This window comes from Bombus huntii, chromosome 10, assembly GCF_024542735.1.
Source record: "Bombus huntii isolate Logan2020A chromosome 10, iyBomHunt1.1, whole genome shotgun sequence".
Taxonomy (NCBI): domain Eukaryota; kingdom Metazoa; phylum Arthropoda; class Insecta; order Hymenoptera; family Apidae; genus Bombus; species Bombus huntii.
Genome location: NC_066247.1, coordinates 5802829 through 5816843, shown reverse-complemented (window position 1 = coordinate 5816843; position 14015 = coordinate 5802829). Strand labels below are relative to the sequence as shown.

General features: G+C 32.2%; 3 protein-coding genes across 10 annotated transcripts; 1 reads left to right on the top strand and 2 right to left on the bottom strand.

The window, feature by feature from the left end:
- Positions 1-30: 30 nt before the first annotated feature.
- LOC126870040 (transferrin) lies at positions 31-9122 on the top strand. 7 transcript variants are annotated; one of them, XM_050627409.1, is made up of 16 exons: positions 31-386; positions 1063-1362; positions 1708-1816; positions 2473-2606; positions 2712-2839; positions 3694-3838; positions 3916-4073; positions 4580-4701; positions 4780-4925; positions 5386-5632; positions 5708-5856; positions 6175-6336; positions 6421-6519; positions 6616-6719; positions 6799-6954; positions 8850-9122. In XM_050627409.1, the coding sequence occupies exons 2-16, from the start codon at positions 1269-1271 to the stop codon at positions 9033-9035; spliced, it is 2139 nt and encodes a 712-aa protein (XP_050483366.1). In that variant the 5' UTR covers positions 31-386; positions 1063-1268; the 3' UTR covers positions 9036-9122. The 7 variants fall into 7 exon arrangements, with proteins under 7 accessions (XP_050483366.1, XP_050483364.1, XP_050483365.1 ...); XM_050627407.1 differs by having other exon boundaries at positions 31-392; XM_050627408.1 differs by having other exon boundaries at positions 31-501.
- LOC126870129 (isoaspartyl peptidase/L-asparaginase-like) lies at positions 6961-8843 on the bottom strand. Its single transcript, XM_050627613.1, has 4 exons — positions 8592-8843; positions 8179-8407; positions 7774-8087; positions 6961-7584 (listed from the first exon to the last, which is right to left on the bottom strand). Exons 1-4 carry the CDS (start codon positions 8751-8753, stop codon positions 7099-7101), a joined length of 1191 nt encoding a protein of 396 aa, XP_050483570.1. The 5' UTR covers positions 8754-8843; the 3' UTR covers positions 6961-7098.
- Positions 9121-13964, bottom strand: LOC126870033 (cytoplasmic dynein 2 intermediate chain 1). 2 transcript variants are annotated; one of them, XM_050627385.1, is made up of 16 exons: positions 13828-13964; positions 12772-13503; positions 12592-12711; positions 12344-12513; positions 12040-12187; positions 11830-11970; positions 11619-11759; positions 11249-11560; positions 11010-11182; positions 10721-10937; positions 10451-10602; positions 10231-10379; positions 10103-10161; positions 9880-10034; positions 9670-9802; positions 9121-9609 (listed from the first exon to the last, which is right to left on the bottom strand). In XM_050627385.1, exons 1-16 carry the CDS (start codon positions 13837-13839, stop codon positions 9487-9489), a joined length of 2937 nt encoding a protein of 978 aa, XP_050483342.1. In that variant the 5' UTR covers positions 13840-13964; the 3' UTR covers positions 9121-9486. The 2 variants fall into 2 exon arrangements, with proteins under 2 accessions (XP_050483342.1, XP_050483344.1); XM_050627387.1 differs by lacking the exon at positions 10231-10379 and having other exon boundaries at positions 10509-10602.
- Between the last annotated feature and the right edge of the window lie 51 nt (positions 13965-14015).

Sequence of the window (14015 nt, the reverse complement as noted above, 5' to 3'; positions counted from 1 at the left end):
CACCAGCCTCAATAATTCCAGTTCCCTACTGGACTATTGGTCGCATCAGCAGCCAGTTTCAATTTAATCCAGTCTGCGTGGAGTTACATGTAGAGGTAGACGCATCGAATGCAAAGAAATCCACCTCCTCGTGTACCGGGCGCCATGTGGTAAATTCGTCGATCGTTATTCTTTACATCTCCAAAGACTCTGCTGAAACGAGTTATTCATGCAGCCGAACCGGCTGACCTTTTTCACATAATTCACACTCATTCCCCTCGAAACAGACCGTGCCTGTTGTCTACCCGCTACTATCTTCTATTTCGATTGTCGGACATCTGTCCTTAGCACTCTGCCGAGAGAGTACTTCATTGTATATCAAGAGAATTTGGTGCACTGATTGAAAGGTGAAGGTACGTGTTGTTAGGAAACAGTCGAATAATACTTCTTTTCGTGATAGTTGAAGATTCAGCCGATGATGTCATTTCATAAATGACGAAGAACTTTTTATAAAGAACGATTGTAAGAAGATCCTTGCGTTGATTCATCAAGTTGTCTCGTAAACAGACATGAATAATTATCGTTGTGGATTTCGTTATCTGTGATCGTGAATAGGTCGTTTCTGTCTTCATTTCGGTGTCCGTATTAATTGTCTCTCAATGATTTCCGTCAATTTACATCAGAATCGAGGAAAACTGACGACCAGACTGCGTGAAGCATTACGCGTCGATTTCAATGAAACTTCGAATAGAATTATTCATGGAATATTAACTAAAGTTTGCTCAATCTACGCGCGTAATAATAACGCTAATAGTAGCGATACGAGAATGAAGAAAAATAGATAGTATAACAAAAAAGAAGGTGTAACAGGCAAACCCGATTGATTGTATCAATAGATGAAACTCGATCTTTGTTGCTAAATATCTTTTAAATCGCCGAGTATTTATGGATGCAATTATACACAATAAAAAATTAATAAAATGTTTGTTGATTTTCTGTTTGTACTCGAAGTTTCATTGAAGTTGATGCGTAACACCGTTAGTTCCGTTACTGATTAATGTGTCTGCATATTCATTAAACTAGCGTTTACCTCGTCAACTATAACGGTGCGACAAGTGTAATTATTGTTATAAATAATGAAACCCTTGCACACTCTATTCCTGTACATCAGTGTGTTTTCGGTATGAAACATTACATGGAAAAATATCGTGTATTAGTTTTTGATAATTAGTTTGAAGAATCTTGTGAAAGAGTGAAAATCAAACGCTTACGATACGTCCTTGAAGAGGATGCCGGTGGGAAGGTCGTCAAAGATGGATATTCGATTATTTGTTTTACTCTTCTTCTTCGCGTTTGTTCATCAAAGTATCAACGCTGAAAATTGTAAGTAATTTTAATTAATATCCACGATCCCCGTAACATCAATATTCTACAAAATATACAAGCTGAAAAATAGATATTAAAAATTCTTCTTTAAATCCATGCAATGCCTTTAATAATTCATCGCTAAAGATAACAATAGGATTTTAAAATACTCAAGTATCATAAGAGAATAATGTAGAGTATTATAGAAAGCTGCGTTAACACGATCCCTCCAGTTACTTTGAGCGGCGAGCAATTTGTTCGTCATTGGTAACGAATTATGTAGTCATGATTTCCCCTTTGCTCGAGAGGAGGAGAAAGAGTTTTGCAAGAGAAAAAAAAAAAATAGAAACACCGTCGTTTCAGTGAAACTATGCGTGGTCGAGAGCATTCATACAACAAAAAGGGTCCGCGAACTTTGCAAGCAGTTGGTAATCTCAGGGAGTCAGGTAGAGTGTGTTATAGGAAATGATAGGCGAGTATAACAAATTTATAGAAAGATCGATAAATCTTTTAAAGAGTATTCAGATTATTAATATTATTGTCAATATTTCAGGGTTCTCAACATTATAGAGATCTTCTAATATTACTATAGAGAAGTATTATCAATATTTCGAATATTGTCGAGGTGGTTTGATGAAAAATAATTGTGTTCCATACGTTCTTATCTTCTTTCGTTGATAATGTTGAAATATGTAATGACTGAACATGCTTTCTTGTGATTTGACATCGTTAAACGTTAACGCGAAATTGAATGTATTATCAATAATATTGGATGTTTGTTTGTCAATAAATATTGACAATATTGTATTGGCAAAAAAAATTGACTGTTTTGGCTCTAGAGGGTCTCCTATGTACGATAATGTTGAGAACCCTGTAATATTGACAATATCGATATTATTAATATTATTATCAATATTAGTATCAGTAGTTAAGATACTCACCATTATTGTACATAAGACACCTTGTGGGCGATCAAGACATAATTATCAATGCAATGTTGAGAATTTGAAATATTGACAATAATAATGATCGTCTGAATGCTACTTTATACTTTTTGAAGAGTATTGATCGATTCCTTTCTCCGCGTTTCGCGTCTTGTTGTTTTTTAACGGCACATCGATTACACAGGTTTAATTGCCTGCGGCGATTGACCATGGCCAAAGCCGACTTTACCGTAATGGAACCGGAAGATCTGGTCGCAGCATCCGCGTACAACGAATACAACATTCTAGTCACGAACGAGCTAAGAATGCTTCCAGATGGTAATTACAAAGTAAATCGAATAGCGATTAAAATTATTTTACCAGTTGCCATCACGTGAGAAGTTGAAATTCACGTTTCTTCGATGTTATATTATCTTTTGGTAGAGAAGCAACGTTATGAGATGGTAGTCATAGTATCTAAGGATGTGAGGAATATTTGGGACGTTAAGGGTAAGAGATTCTGTCATCCTGGACTGGATACCACCGATGATTGGACCAATGCATTTTCTACGGTTAATTTTCTTATAACTACTCCTTGTTTACCGTGTCTGTGTTCTATAAAAGATATTATTTTTCTCAGATAATATAACCCAATCGTTCAAAATAAGATTATAAGTACTGGAGTATCAGAGAAGATAATTTGCTTCTTGCTATTTATATGTATATAAATCACTTCTTCTGAGAAGAATTCTATTAAAAATATTAATTACTTTATATAAAATACAGTCAATTAGAATTCACGATATGAACTTCCTCTTTAATAACTAATTACGGTTGTATAGCTGGATGCAAAAATGGCCTTAGAACACTCAAAACTCTTCTGTGTTCATGAAACGCATCAATAAATTATTCATTCTTTTCTTACATATTACCTATAAACTTCGTTACTATGTTTTCATCAAGTTATATTAAATTTTGTGAATCAATATTGACCGACTTATGTTAACAGTGGGATCTAACTCTTATCTAGAACCTCTACATAATAGAATCATTATTTTGACACACATTTTGGGAATCGTAACTTTCAAATATTACACAAATATCAATATAAATAAATAGTGTTGTTTACAATTCTTTTTTCTTATGGAAAAATGTATGAAAATTGCAATTAATTTATTACATAATTTTTATTATGAAAATCAAATATCAAAAGAGAAATATTATTTTTTTAGATGCCGTAGAAAGTAATCACTGCATACAACAATTTTTGGGTACAGTTTACTTCAAATTAACATGTGATGCTAAGGCCTTTATAGCATCCAATAATATAATTGAACATAAATATAAAATTGGTCATACAAAATAGTATTACTTAAAAATACAAATGAACTATCAAAACATTTACATACCTGTATCACAATTGTAGTACTTTGACGAATGGGTAATATTGAGAAAATGTGATCCGGATAAGACGTTGTTGGAGAATCGAATGGACGGTTTGTCGAATTTCTTCGAAGCAGCTTGTATTGCTGGCGCTTGGACCGCCGATACCACATATGATAGTAAATTAAGTAAGTATTTGTACAGTTGAAGCAAATTGAAAATAATATACAATGTAGTTACTCCATTCCCACCTTCTTGCTCGTAGAATCGAAGTATAGGAATCTTTGCGCCGCGTGCGATAATCCAGTCGGCTGTTATACGAATGATGCCTATTACGGTCGCGAAGGTGCTTTATTCTGCCTCACTGATAACGCAGGTGACATTGCCTGGGTTAGATTAAATGATACCCTGCTGCATTTTAAGGTAGAAGAATTAATTTCAGATAAACAAATGACTATTCGAAATAATCAAAGAATGAAGAAAAATGAAAGGGTCGAAATATTGTCCCTTTTTAAACATGTTCCATAAATAGCAATAAACGAAGTTATTATCTTAAAACGCGAAATCTTAACTTTTTGGACAGTATATGTCCAATAATCAATATCAGGATAATCGCCTTTTCGCCTGAGATTCTAAAGTTCAGAATAGTATGTAAACTTAGAGTAGAGTATTAAGATATAAAATAAACGATTGATTGAACTGTAAAAGTGAAATATGTAACTTAAAAAAAAAGAAAAAAAAAGAAAGGTGAGTTCTTGACATTTTCATGCCTTTTTGCAGTAGATCAAGAAATATTTTTATACTCGCCTATGAATGTTTAAATAGAGAAACATGCTAATTTTTGTCTGCTATGGAACGTGTTAATTATTTTGAGTAGCGTGATATAACAACTTCAAGCAGTTTGTTAACGAAACCATGTATGAAATTAGACGGAACGGATCAGTAAAGAAAATTACAAGTATCTTTGTCCGGATGGTACGACGAGGCCCGTGAAACTTGACAAACCATGCGTATGGATAACAAAACCATGGCCGATGGTCGTCGCTAGATCGTTAGTAAAAGAAGAGACTTTAATAAAAAGGATTTGATGGAGTAATGTATCTTTTAAGTGATGTTTGCCTTTTACCAGAGAGGTAGCAGAAAAGGTGGAGAAGATGATGAGCTCCTTGAAAATGGACAAGTTCAGTTCGATACTACGCCAATTGTTGGAAAATTATCATCCAACGCCGGTGAGCACAGATACTCTGGAAACGCCGGAGGACTTCCTAACAAGATGTAATTAGCGACGATTAATTACAACATGAACAACACTCGATCTTTTTGAAGAAAAAATTTATTTAAAAATTCTATTAAAGAAGTTTTCTTATTGTGTTCATTTTCTAACTAATCAGACAGAATTGATTTTTTAAAATGATTTTCATTAATTTGTCATTAGACTGTGGATGCTTGTGCAAATCTATGTTTACATCTTATGAACATTCTGTGCATTTTTACATCCTTAAATCTCTCATAAGTAAAAATTCGCAGTCTATTCATCATATATCACTATATGTAATATCTTATTAATTAAAGATTAACTTTTTCATAGCGTAATAAGATAATAAGAAATAGGAAAATAATGACTTCCAAGATACATAGAGGAGTTTGCTCGAATTTCTTTCATATTGCACTATGAAAAAGTTAAATTATAAGATTTTGTTTCTGCAATAATAACAATAGTAACACTTGACCACAGTTCCTCGTTTCATGACCGCTAATAATCGTGCAACGTGTCATCCATCGAGAAGAGTGAAATGGTGCGTCGCGTCCAATTTGGAAGAGAATAAGTGTCGGTGGCTCAGGGAAGCTTCGATCGTGTATGGCGTGGAACCAGCAATTTCGTGTATCCAGGAATTGAGCAGAGCAGGTTGTTTAAAGACTCTCAAGACCGAGCGTGCGGATATATTCGTTGCAAAGCCGGAGGAGCTGTTTGACGCCAGAAAGTAAGTAAACATTCAAGTTGCATAAAGTTGTGGATAGAGATGATAGTGGTTACAGTGTTTAGGATATTGTTTCAGAATGGGTCTAAAAACGATCGTGCAGGTGGTACCCAAGAGGAACAATGACTTCGTTAGAATTGCGGCTATCGTCCAACAGGATTCATGGATCAAGAGTTTGAGAGACTTGAAAGGAGTCAAGGCGTGTTTCACGGGATATCGAGACGTTGGTGAGAATATTTCCATTTTTTGAATGATTCTATCGAATAGTGATCTTTAGATGAGTCTTATTTCATATTTATAGATAACGTTGTTAAACAAAATCCTCAATGTTCCTGTTAATCAATAAATAGAAATTTAATTATTGCACATTGTTATGAAATAATGAAAAATATAAATAATACTTATTAATATTCTTGATATTATATCGGTTAATTTTTCTTTAAATATTTTCAATTGATTTCTATATGTTTAGCAATATAAATAATTTAAAATATTTTTAAACTCTTTCAAAATTGTTTAATGACGGCCAAAACACATTTTCGTAGGGTGGTACGCTTTTGTGGCTGCTCTGAAGAATATATCAGGTACAAAGTCTTATTGCTCGGACACAGAAGCAGTTGCTAACTTTTTTACAGAGAGTTCCGTTGTTGGTCTGAGTGACAGTGACGGCCAAATGCCATATAATTTACATGCCTTGAATATCCAAGGTGTGTATTTACACGTGGCGTGATAATAAAATCGCGTAGCATGATTTGTGTGCTGATTAAACAAGAAAACAATGTGATTTGTAGCGAACGGAGTTGGGAAAGATTTGATTGCCTTTGACTGCATGATGTCTGATGTTGGAGACGTGGCTTTTGTTGATTTAAAGAACATCGAGGGGAAAATTGGTATGTTAATTCGTCACTATTTTATAAAAATATCAGTGAGTATATAATCATATCTTTCTTGTGCCTCATTTTAAACTTGTTGCTTCTCTATTTTAGGCAATCCTGGCTATCAGACGAGGAATAACAAGTACCGAACCCTATGCCTTAATGAGGTCGATTCGGATGAAACATGTTTGCTTACGTGGGCTCCGTTAGGCATGGTAATTCTCTTATGAGAAAAATAATGTTAAAAGTATTAAAAGCAACGACATTAAATATTTTTGTAAACATTACTTCCAGGTGATAACACATGAAAATATAACAGACGTAAGACGAGAAGAAATCTACTCGATGCTTTTGGAAATGGACAAGCTTTTCGGAATTACTTTCAAGGGCCCAACGCCTGCGTTCTCCATGTATGGAATATATGATTCAAATCATAGTATTATATTTCCGGTATGTAAAAGCATAATATTAACTTTAAAATAATAAGATACTAATATTGCTATAGGTACAAATATTAACATTGTTAAAAATAGACATTTATACAGTTAAATTCGTCTAGTATAACGCATATAAAATGAAATATTTAACATTTCTCTAATCCTCATCGTCGGAACTTATACACATGCAATCTAAAGGTCGCTCTAATATAGTTATTTTTTCCCAATACTTCTCGTTTTGCGCCATCCCGTAATAAACGTAACCTTTCTGGCAGAAAGCCCATGGGAAATGTGTGCAATTGAAGGAAACGCAAGGCTCGCCTTTTGCGTCTAACGCAATGGCACCTATGTGAGATTCCCCGGTTTCATTTTCGAAGTTCTGTAGCACTGTGTTTACTGCGGTGTTAATCGATATATCTTCAGATAATTTTTTAACTATTCTCCGTGCTGGTGCATAGCAATAGATGCTTGTATCGTTACCAGATACAGAGGCACAGCCATGTTCATCTGTGTAAATGCCGCAACCAATTACCGTACCGATTGAGCTGATGGAACCAACCGGCTTTCGAGGTTCTCCAGCTGTCGATGTTCCGCTTGCAAGCCGTTTCTTACGATCGTATGCTACTACTCCAACCGCGCTAACCTAATATTCATATTTTCTAACTATATTTAATGAAACTTGAGAACTTATAGTAGCTATTAGATCTTTGTTTATCCTTTTGTAGATATACTAACAGAGAAACACAGTTTAGGATTAAATAAAAATTGTAATTTATGATTTCATAATGTGTCTAGAGTCTATTATAAAATAATGGTGCCATAGAAAACACACCTGTACAGTTATCGGATCATCCCAGTCTAAATCAGTAGATAAAACACAATATGGATATGCTTCACCGTCTTGAGGTCGATTTATAAAACAATCCGAATCGCATTCTTTTTTTTCACCCTTAGCATCATTTCTCCATTCACTTTCTTCCTGTTCTTCATTCATACAACATGTTAACGATTCAAAATTTGACATTAATGATTCGGATATGTTTAAACTTCCTGGCGGTAAAATTGAAATTCCGTTATCCAAGGCAAATTTTTGAGCTCCATTTTCGACGATTAGAACATGTTCCGTTTTCTCTAATACCTTCCGTGCTATAATTAGAAATTGAAATTGGAAATTAGGGTAGATCGTTAACTGGAAATGTTTTTAACCGTACACTGATTTGTTAGATAAAATATATACCTAAAGAAATAGGATGTTCTATGTCACGAACAGCGCCTACACATCCAGCGTCGCGTATCGTCATTATAGCAGCATCCGTGACAATTTCATCGTTAACGTCCAAAGAACCACCTTTCGCACAATTAAAAAACGGCTTACTTTCCATATAAACGATTCCTTTTTCTACCGCATCCACTGCTGATCGACCATTGATAAGATCACTATACGCTTCAATGGCGGCATTTTTAACCTATTTGTATGAATAATTCTTCATTTAATAATTATTTACAAAAAGGTTTACTAACTATCAGGTATGTTTTATAAATAATTACTTTTTATTTCTGTTATTAATGTTATAGTAATTTATTTATAAACATTTTTTTGAAAATAATATTAGTTAATTTTAAATTAAAAGTCTATAATATTTTTCAAACCTCAAAGAGTATGTGTTTACGTTTCGTTCGTGGAACTTTTCCCGCGCCTCCATGAACTACTATAACTGGATCAACATAGCTACGACGTTTTTTTTTATCTGGTTTTGCCTCAGATCTGATCCTCGCTAAAATTTGATCAATCCAAGAACAATAATCGCACATTGTGAATAAATAACGTAAAATTTTACGATGATGAATAGGTTTATTAATGTAGATTTATATTATTTAAAACAAATGCAAATGCCCTTTTTTTTACAGGACGAAACTCAACATCTACAGTTAGAAGTTCACCAAATTCAACGTGTAGCGAGTTACCCTGTTATTATTGATGATCTTGTAAAACAAGTTAATTGCAACGGCGCGGCATATTTGAATTTCCATTATAGTTACATGAAGGTTATATATATTTTGATCGTTATGTTAAGTAAATTACAAATTACTTGAGCATAAATGTCTTTCCTTACATCATTATATAAGTCTATGTTTTGATAAAGTGATATTTAGAATAATAAAGAAATTATTACTGAAGAATGTTTTCATTGAGGTATATTATTTAAATATCTTTTTACATTATAAAATTTTGGATTGTATACAATTCGTGGACGGTTTCAGTTTTGTGCGTTACAGTGAATAATGTGTACAATAAATAATAATAGTTTTGTGCAAACTTCTAGTTTTGCCTTAAAGTGATACACCAGTTTAAAAAATGCTTTTCAGTGGACACATACATTATGATTATAGGATTGTCCTTAAATATTATTTAAGTATGTATCATTCACTTTGAAAATACAAATGTATATCCAAGGCATACAAAGTCCGTTTCAATTCACCGGAAGTATAAAAAATGTGTCAATTTCCTTGAACAGTATTGACCTTATTGATGATTTTATCTTATTTATAAAATCGCAACGTATCGCATGAAAGCATTTAATTCCTGTAAATAATCTTCTTCCTTTGAATGATAAAAATTCATTTTTAGCTTGTGTATTTCTACGTGCCCGCATTCTGTACCAAACGCCTGGAAAAAATAACACATATAGAATTTTTACAAATTATTATGCGTGAAAAAAAAACATACCAAGTACTGATGAGACATATCTCGTTTTGTTTTGCAATATGATAATTGCATAGTTTTTATATGTCCACTATTTCGCATATTTATTTTGTATGTTGGATATATATCACTGTTACTTAAATCCCATATATGTATACTAAAATACCATATACAAAAGTTATTTCAATTGCTTACTTCGTTTAAATCAATATTCATTTTGTTAGTTTTTCTTACCATGATTTATTGTCTAGTACAAAAAGTGTAAATGGTTTCGACCTTGACCACTGTACCGATCTAATAATGTATGTATTGTCTTCATCTTTTAATTGTAAAATTGGTTTCTTAATATCTAAAGAGTGCAATCGAATTGTTCCATCATCACAGCTAACCTGTATTAGAAAACTGCTTTAGGAGCAACGAAAAAATCCAAGAGAGTGAATGTAAGTAAAAATATTACCAAGAAAAACGAATATCCAAATGGACAGATTTCTATGCAAGTTACGTTCCCACAGTCATCTGAAACATCAAATGAAGTATTGAAATTACAATGAACTAATTAAAATTGATGTGTTATTAATAACTTACTAGTATCCAACTTTGTATATACAGCAGGATTAGCTTTGTTACCAATACAAGTACCATGCAAAATACTGCTACTGTTAGTGGCAATATAAAGATTATTACTATCAATGCAATCCACATGCATATCAATGAACGTAGCTGCAATGATCTTTCTAGAGAGTTAAAAGACTTTAGTAAAGTTGAAGTTTAATAGGTAATAAACATGTTATTAGGGAATATTTACTTTTTTTTATAGTTAGGTTGTAAAAATAGTTCTTGACTTTTAATAAGTTTTACACTACCCCAAAATGATAGTCCTAAATCGTCAACATTTTTGCCCATATTGTGCAAAACACTCCATATAACAACTGAACCATTTTCACTTAAGCTACATATCTATTAGTACAAGTAATATTCACAATTAAAGTTAAACAAATAACTGATGCAGATAACATTAATAACTAAATCATTATATACATGACAACATATAATGCGTACAATAATTTTAACAAACCTGTATTGGTACAAATTTATTGTTATATTGTTCTACTGACTTTTCTTCAATTTTAGATAGTATACGTATTGCAACAACTTGTGCTGTATGATTTGTTTCTACATTTGTTGCTGTTGTATATGTAGGCATCCGTATTGTCCAATCTAAATTGTTTTCTTTATCTGTCACTTTCTGATGCCACATTTCATCTTCCTTTAAATCCCAGAGACTTATCGATCTATTGTTCAATATATTTATTTATTTTTATATAGTAAATTGTACAACAATTGAAAGTAATAAAATATTATACCCATCCTGAAGTCCAGCAAATACGATGTTATAATTCGTTGAATGAAAACAACATGAAGTAATAGGGCAGGTAGAGTACAATAATTTAATCGGCATCGATGGTTCAGAAATATTCCAAACGCATCCAATACAACAATCGGTTATGTAATCTTGTTTGCTGGATGTCTCGATTTCCTGAATAAAATATTACACGTTTTACTGCTATAGATTATATTTGGTACTTCAGTAAATAATTCGTACTTCTTCAGCTGGAGAATGAATAGTCAATAGGATTTTATTTAAGACTTCTGAATAATGGATTATCGTTACTGCCCTACCAGCCAAAAATGTTATGGAATTTATAGAAAGTTTGACAACACCGTCACTGAATGGTATTTCTTCTTCATTTTTAAACACATTGCCACCAGATCGTCTTTCTTCCAATAACGATAACATTACCTTTCCTGCGCGACTCATGAAATCATTTAATCGCAATATATCAAAGGGTTGCGGTAACATAGAGCTTATAGTTTCTACATCATTATCATTGTCACTACCGACCCCAATTTGATCCTAAAAATGTGATATTTAAGATAAAGATTAATCAGTAAAAAGTGATAAGTGTATGTACCATACGAAATAAGTCTAAATCTTCTTTGGTTTGTAAATTTTGTCTGCAAGCTATTGGAAATTGAGTCCATTTATTTCTAAATGTTATTTCCTCCGTTTGTGTTTCTATGTCAATATTATCTTCACCAGTTTGCGTAGATATCTAAAAATCGAACGCATTAATTTTTCAATTAATAACACGATGTAGTATTATTAATAGACAATCACTATACTTGTTGAGCATTTAATTTTCCATAATTTCTAATAAATTCTTCATATGGTATAGGTGAACATTCCAGAACAGACCACTCCATAACATCTAATTTTATCATTTCTAATAGCTCTTCACCTCTACTTAAACTCTTTTTGGGTTTCTGAAAGCAATAATAAATAAAATTATTAATAAAAAGTTTCACTATTTCGTTAATTTATCAATTTACTACCTTTGGTTTTTGTTCCTCTTTGGTTTTACGGAAATCAATGAACGAAATTTGTGAGAGCGGTGGTGATTTTGCAAAATCACCCGAACGACTATCTTCGAATCCTTCATCAGTAGATAATGGTAACGATTTATTTTCCGATCTATCCTCACTATATAAAAATGCGTACACGTGCATATATTAAATTTTTATTTATGTAAATCAATATTATTTTGGCAATCATTTATATATAATTATTGAAAACAGTACAATTTGCACAATAAAAATTATTTAATTATTTTGAAACTTGATTTTGCTTAGAACAAACCTAAATGATTTATTAACTGGTTGTTTTATTTCAAGAAGAGAAGATAGCTTTGAATCATTTGCAATTGAGTCTATTCTTGCAGCTCTCTTTCTTGCTTCTGTAAGCTCATAATGACCAGAATCATGCATATGTTCTTCTTCCTTTTGTTCGGCACTGTCCACAATTTTGCGCTACAGTAAAGTGATAACTTGAAATAAAAAAATATTACTGCTTTTGATACTATTCTATGATAAAATAAATATCAATACTTGTTTTGCAGTATGCAGTTCAATTGGATCCAGTGGTACATTAATATGATTAATGCTTGTTTCTTCACTAACTTCAGATGTTTCACTATCTGTGCATTCTTGAAAATCAGATTCATAATCCTATGAAATAGTTTAAATTAGACCTAAATTATAAATTGTGCATAAACTACAGTATTTTACCTCAAAATCATCTTCATAATCATATTCATTATCTGTCTGAAGTACCTCTATTTTCTCCTTTTTCTTCTGGTCCATTTTCTGTAAAGGATCTGATCTATTATTAGCAGAATGTAACATTTTTACTTCACTTGGGCTTAATGTTCTAGATAGTCTACGTTGCCTAGACCTTGGTTTTGATTCAGTTGTTTCTGATGAACTTGAATATGTTTTAACTTCTTTTCCATTTTTTGATACAGAGCTAATGCTTTTATCAGATAATTTAGCATTGAGTTTAGTTGTAAGTGATTGTGGTATAAATATTGTACTCTGTCCTCTCTTTTCTGAATAATTACTCTGTATTCTTCCACTACTACTTTTACTGCTTTTTACAGCATTGATATCTGACTTCTTCATAAGTTCAGTCTGTGTTTTAGTTGTTAAAATACTTTTTGATGATATTCTAGACTTGTTAATATTTGATTTGGATGCTGAGGAAAAACTTTCCTTAACAGGAACACTTTTAGAGGATTTAATAGGATGTTTCGTACTATTTCTGCTTGTTTGTAAATTTTGTGTTAATCTTGAGTGACTGTCATCCTCTTTTCTTTTTTCAAGAGTTTGAGACATTCTTATCAATTTTAAATCTACTTTTTCAGAATTCTCTGAGTCTGCATAAGATGATGAACTTTTAGATTTTGCTTTAACATTTGACTGATGTCCATTCCTGACAGATGAATCCTTTCTAATAGTTCCCTGAAATATAATTTATACATTAAAATACTTTCATAATTTTTTAAATCTTATTTGAAAATCAGAGAATTTTATTTTTCATTTTCATTTCACAAAATGTGAAATTAGTGTTATTTTATTTACGCGTTCATTGCATACTGTCTAAAAAAAGTCGATAAATTCGAGGTTGTCACTTAATATGCACACTAAAGTTGAAATGTCAGGATCATGAAATTATAATGATCAAGTATGAGAATTGAATATTTAAGCAATGACGAACATTTAAATGTGGCCAACGTAAAAATGTAAAAATGAGAGGTTGATTTTTTAAATATAATGAAATACCACCTTATGAGACATTATCCTTTTGATTAATTGATGTTGACAGTTATTACAAAACCACCATGATGTAAACTATCATCGTTGTTGTTACAGCGCTACATGTAGCTGTTTTAGAAAATAACACACTATAAGAAATGTGTGTACCATCTACTGGTAAAAAGGTATAGATAAATTATCATATCATTTATCAAAAA

Coding starts and splice junctions, on each gene's coding strand:
- LOC126870129 (XM_050627613.1), bottom strand. CDS start 8,753: ATGTGCGATTATTGTTCTTGGATTGATCAAATTTTAGCGAGGATCAGA. Junction 8,408..8,591: donor GTAAACACATACTCTTTGAG/GTTTGAAAAATA, acceptor TCATACAAATAG/GTTAAAAATGCCGCCATTGA. Junction 8,088..8,178: donor AGAACATCCTATTTCTTTAG/GTATATATTTTA, acceptor TTCTAATTATAG/CACGGAAGGTATTAGAGAAA.
- LOC126870040 (XM_050627409.1), top strand. CDS start 1,269: ATGCCGGTGGGAAGGTCGTCAAAGATGGATATTCGATTATTTGTTTTA. Junction 5,633..5,707: donor GAGCTGTTTGACGCCAGAAA/GTAAGTAAACAT, acceptor ATATTGTTTCAG/AATGGGTCTAAAAACGATCG. Junction 6,520..6,615: donor GAACATCGAGGGGAAAATTG/GTATGTTAATTC, acceptor TCTCTATTTTAG/GCAATCCTGGCTATCAGACG.
- LOC126870033 (XM_050627385.1), bottom strand. Junction 12,188..12,343: donor CCAGTTAATAAATCATTTAG/GTTTGTTCTAAG, acceptor ATTTTTATATAG/TGAGGATAGATCGGAAAATA. Junction 10,380..10,450: donor CAACCTAACTATAAAAAAAA/GTAAATATTCCC, acceptor TTAACTCTCTAG/AAAGATCATTGCAGCTACGT.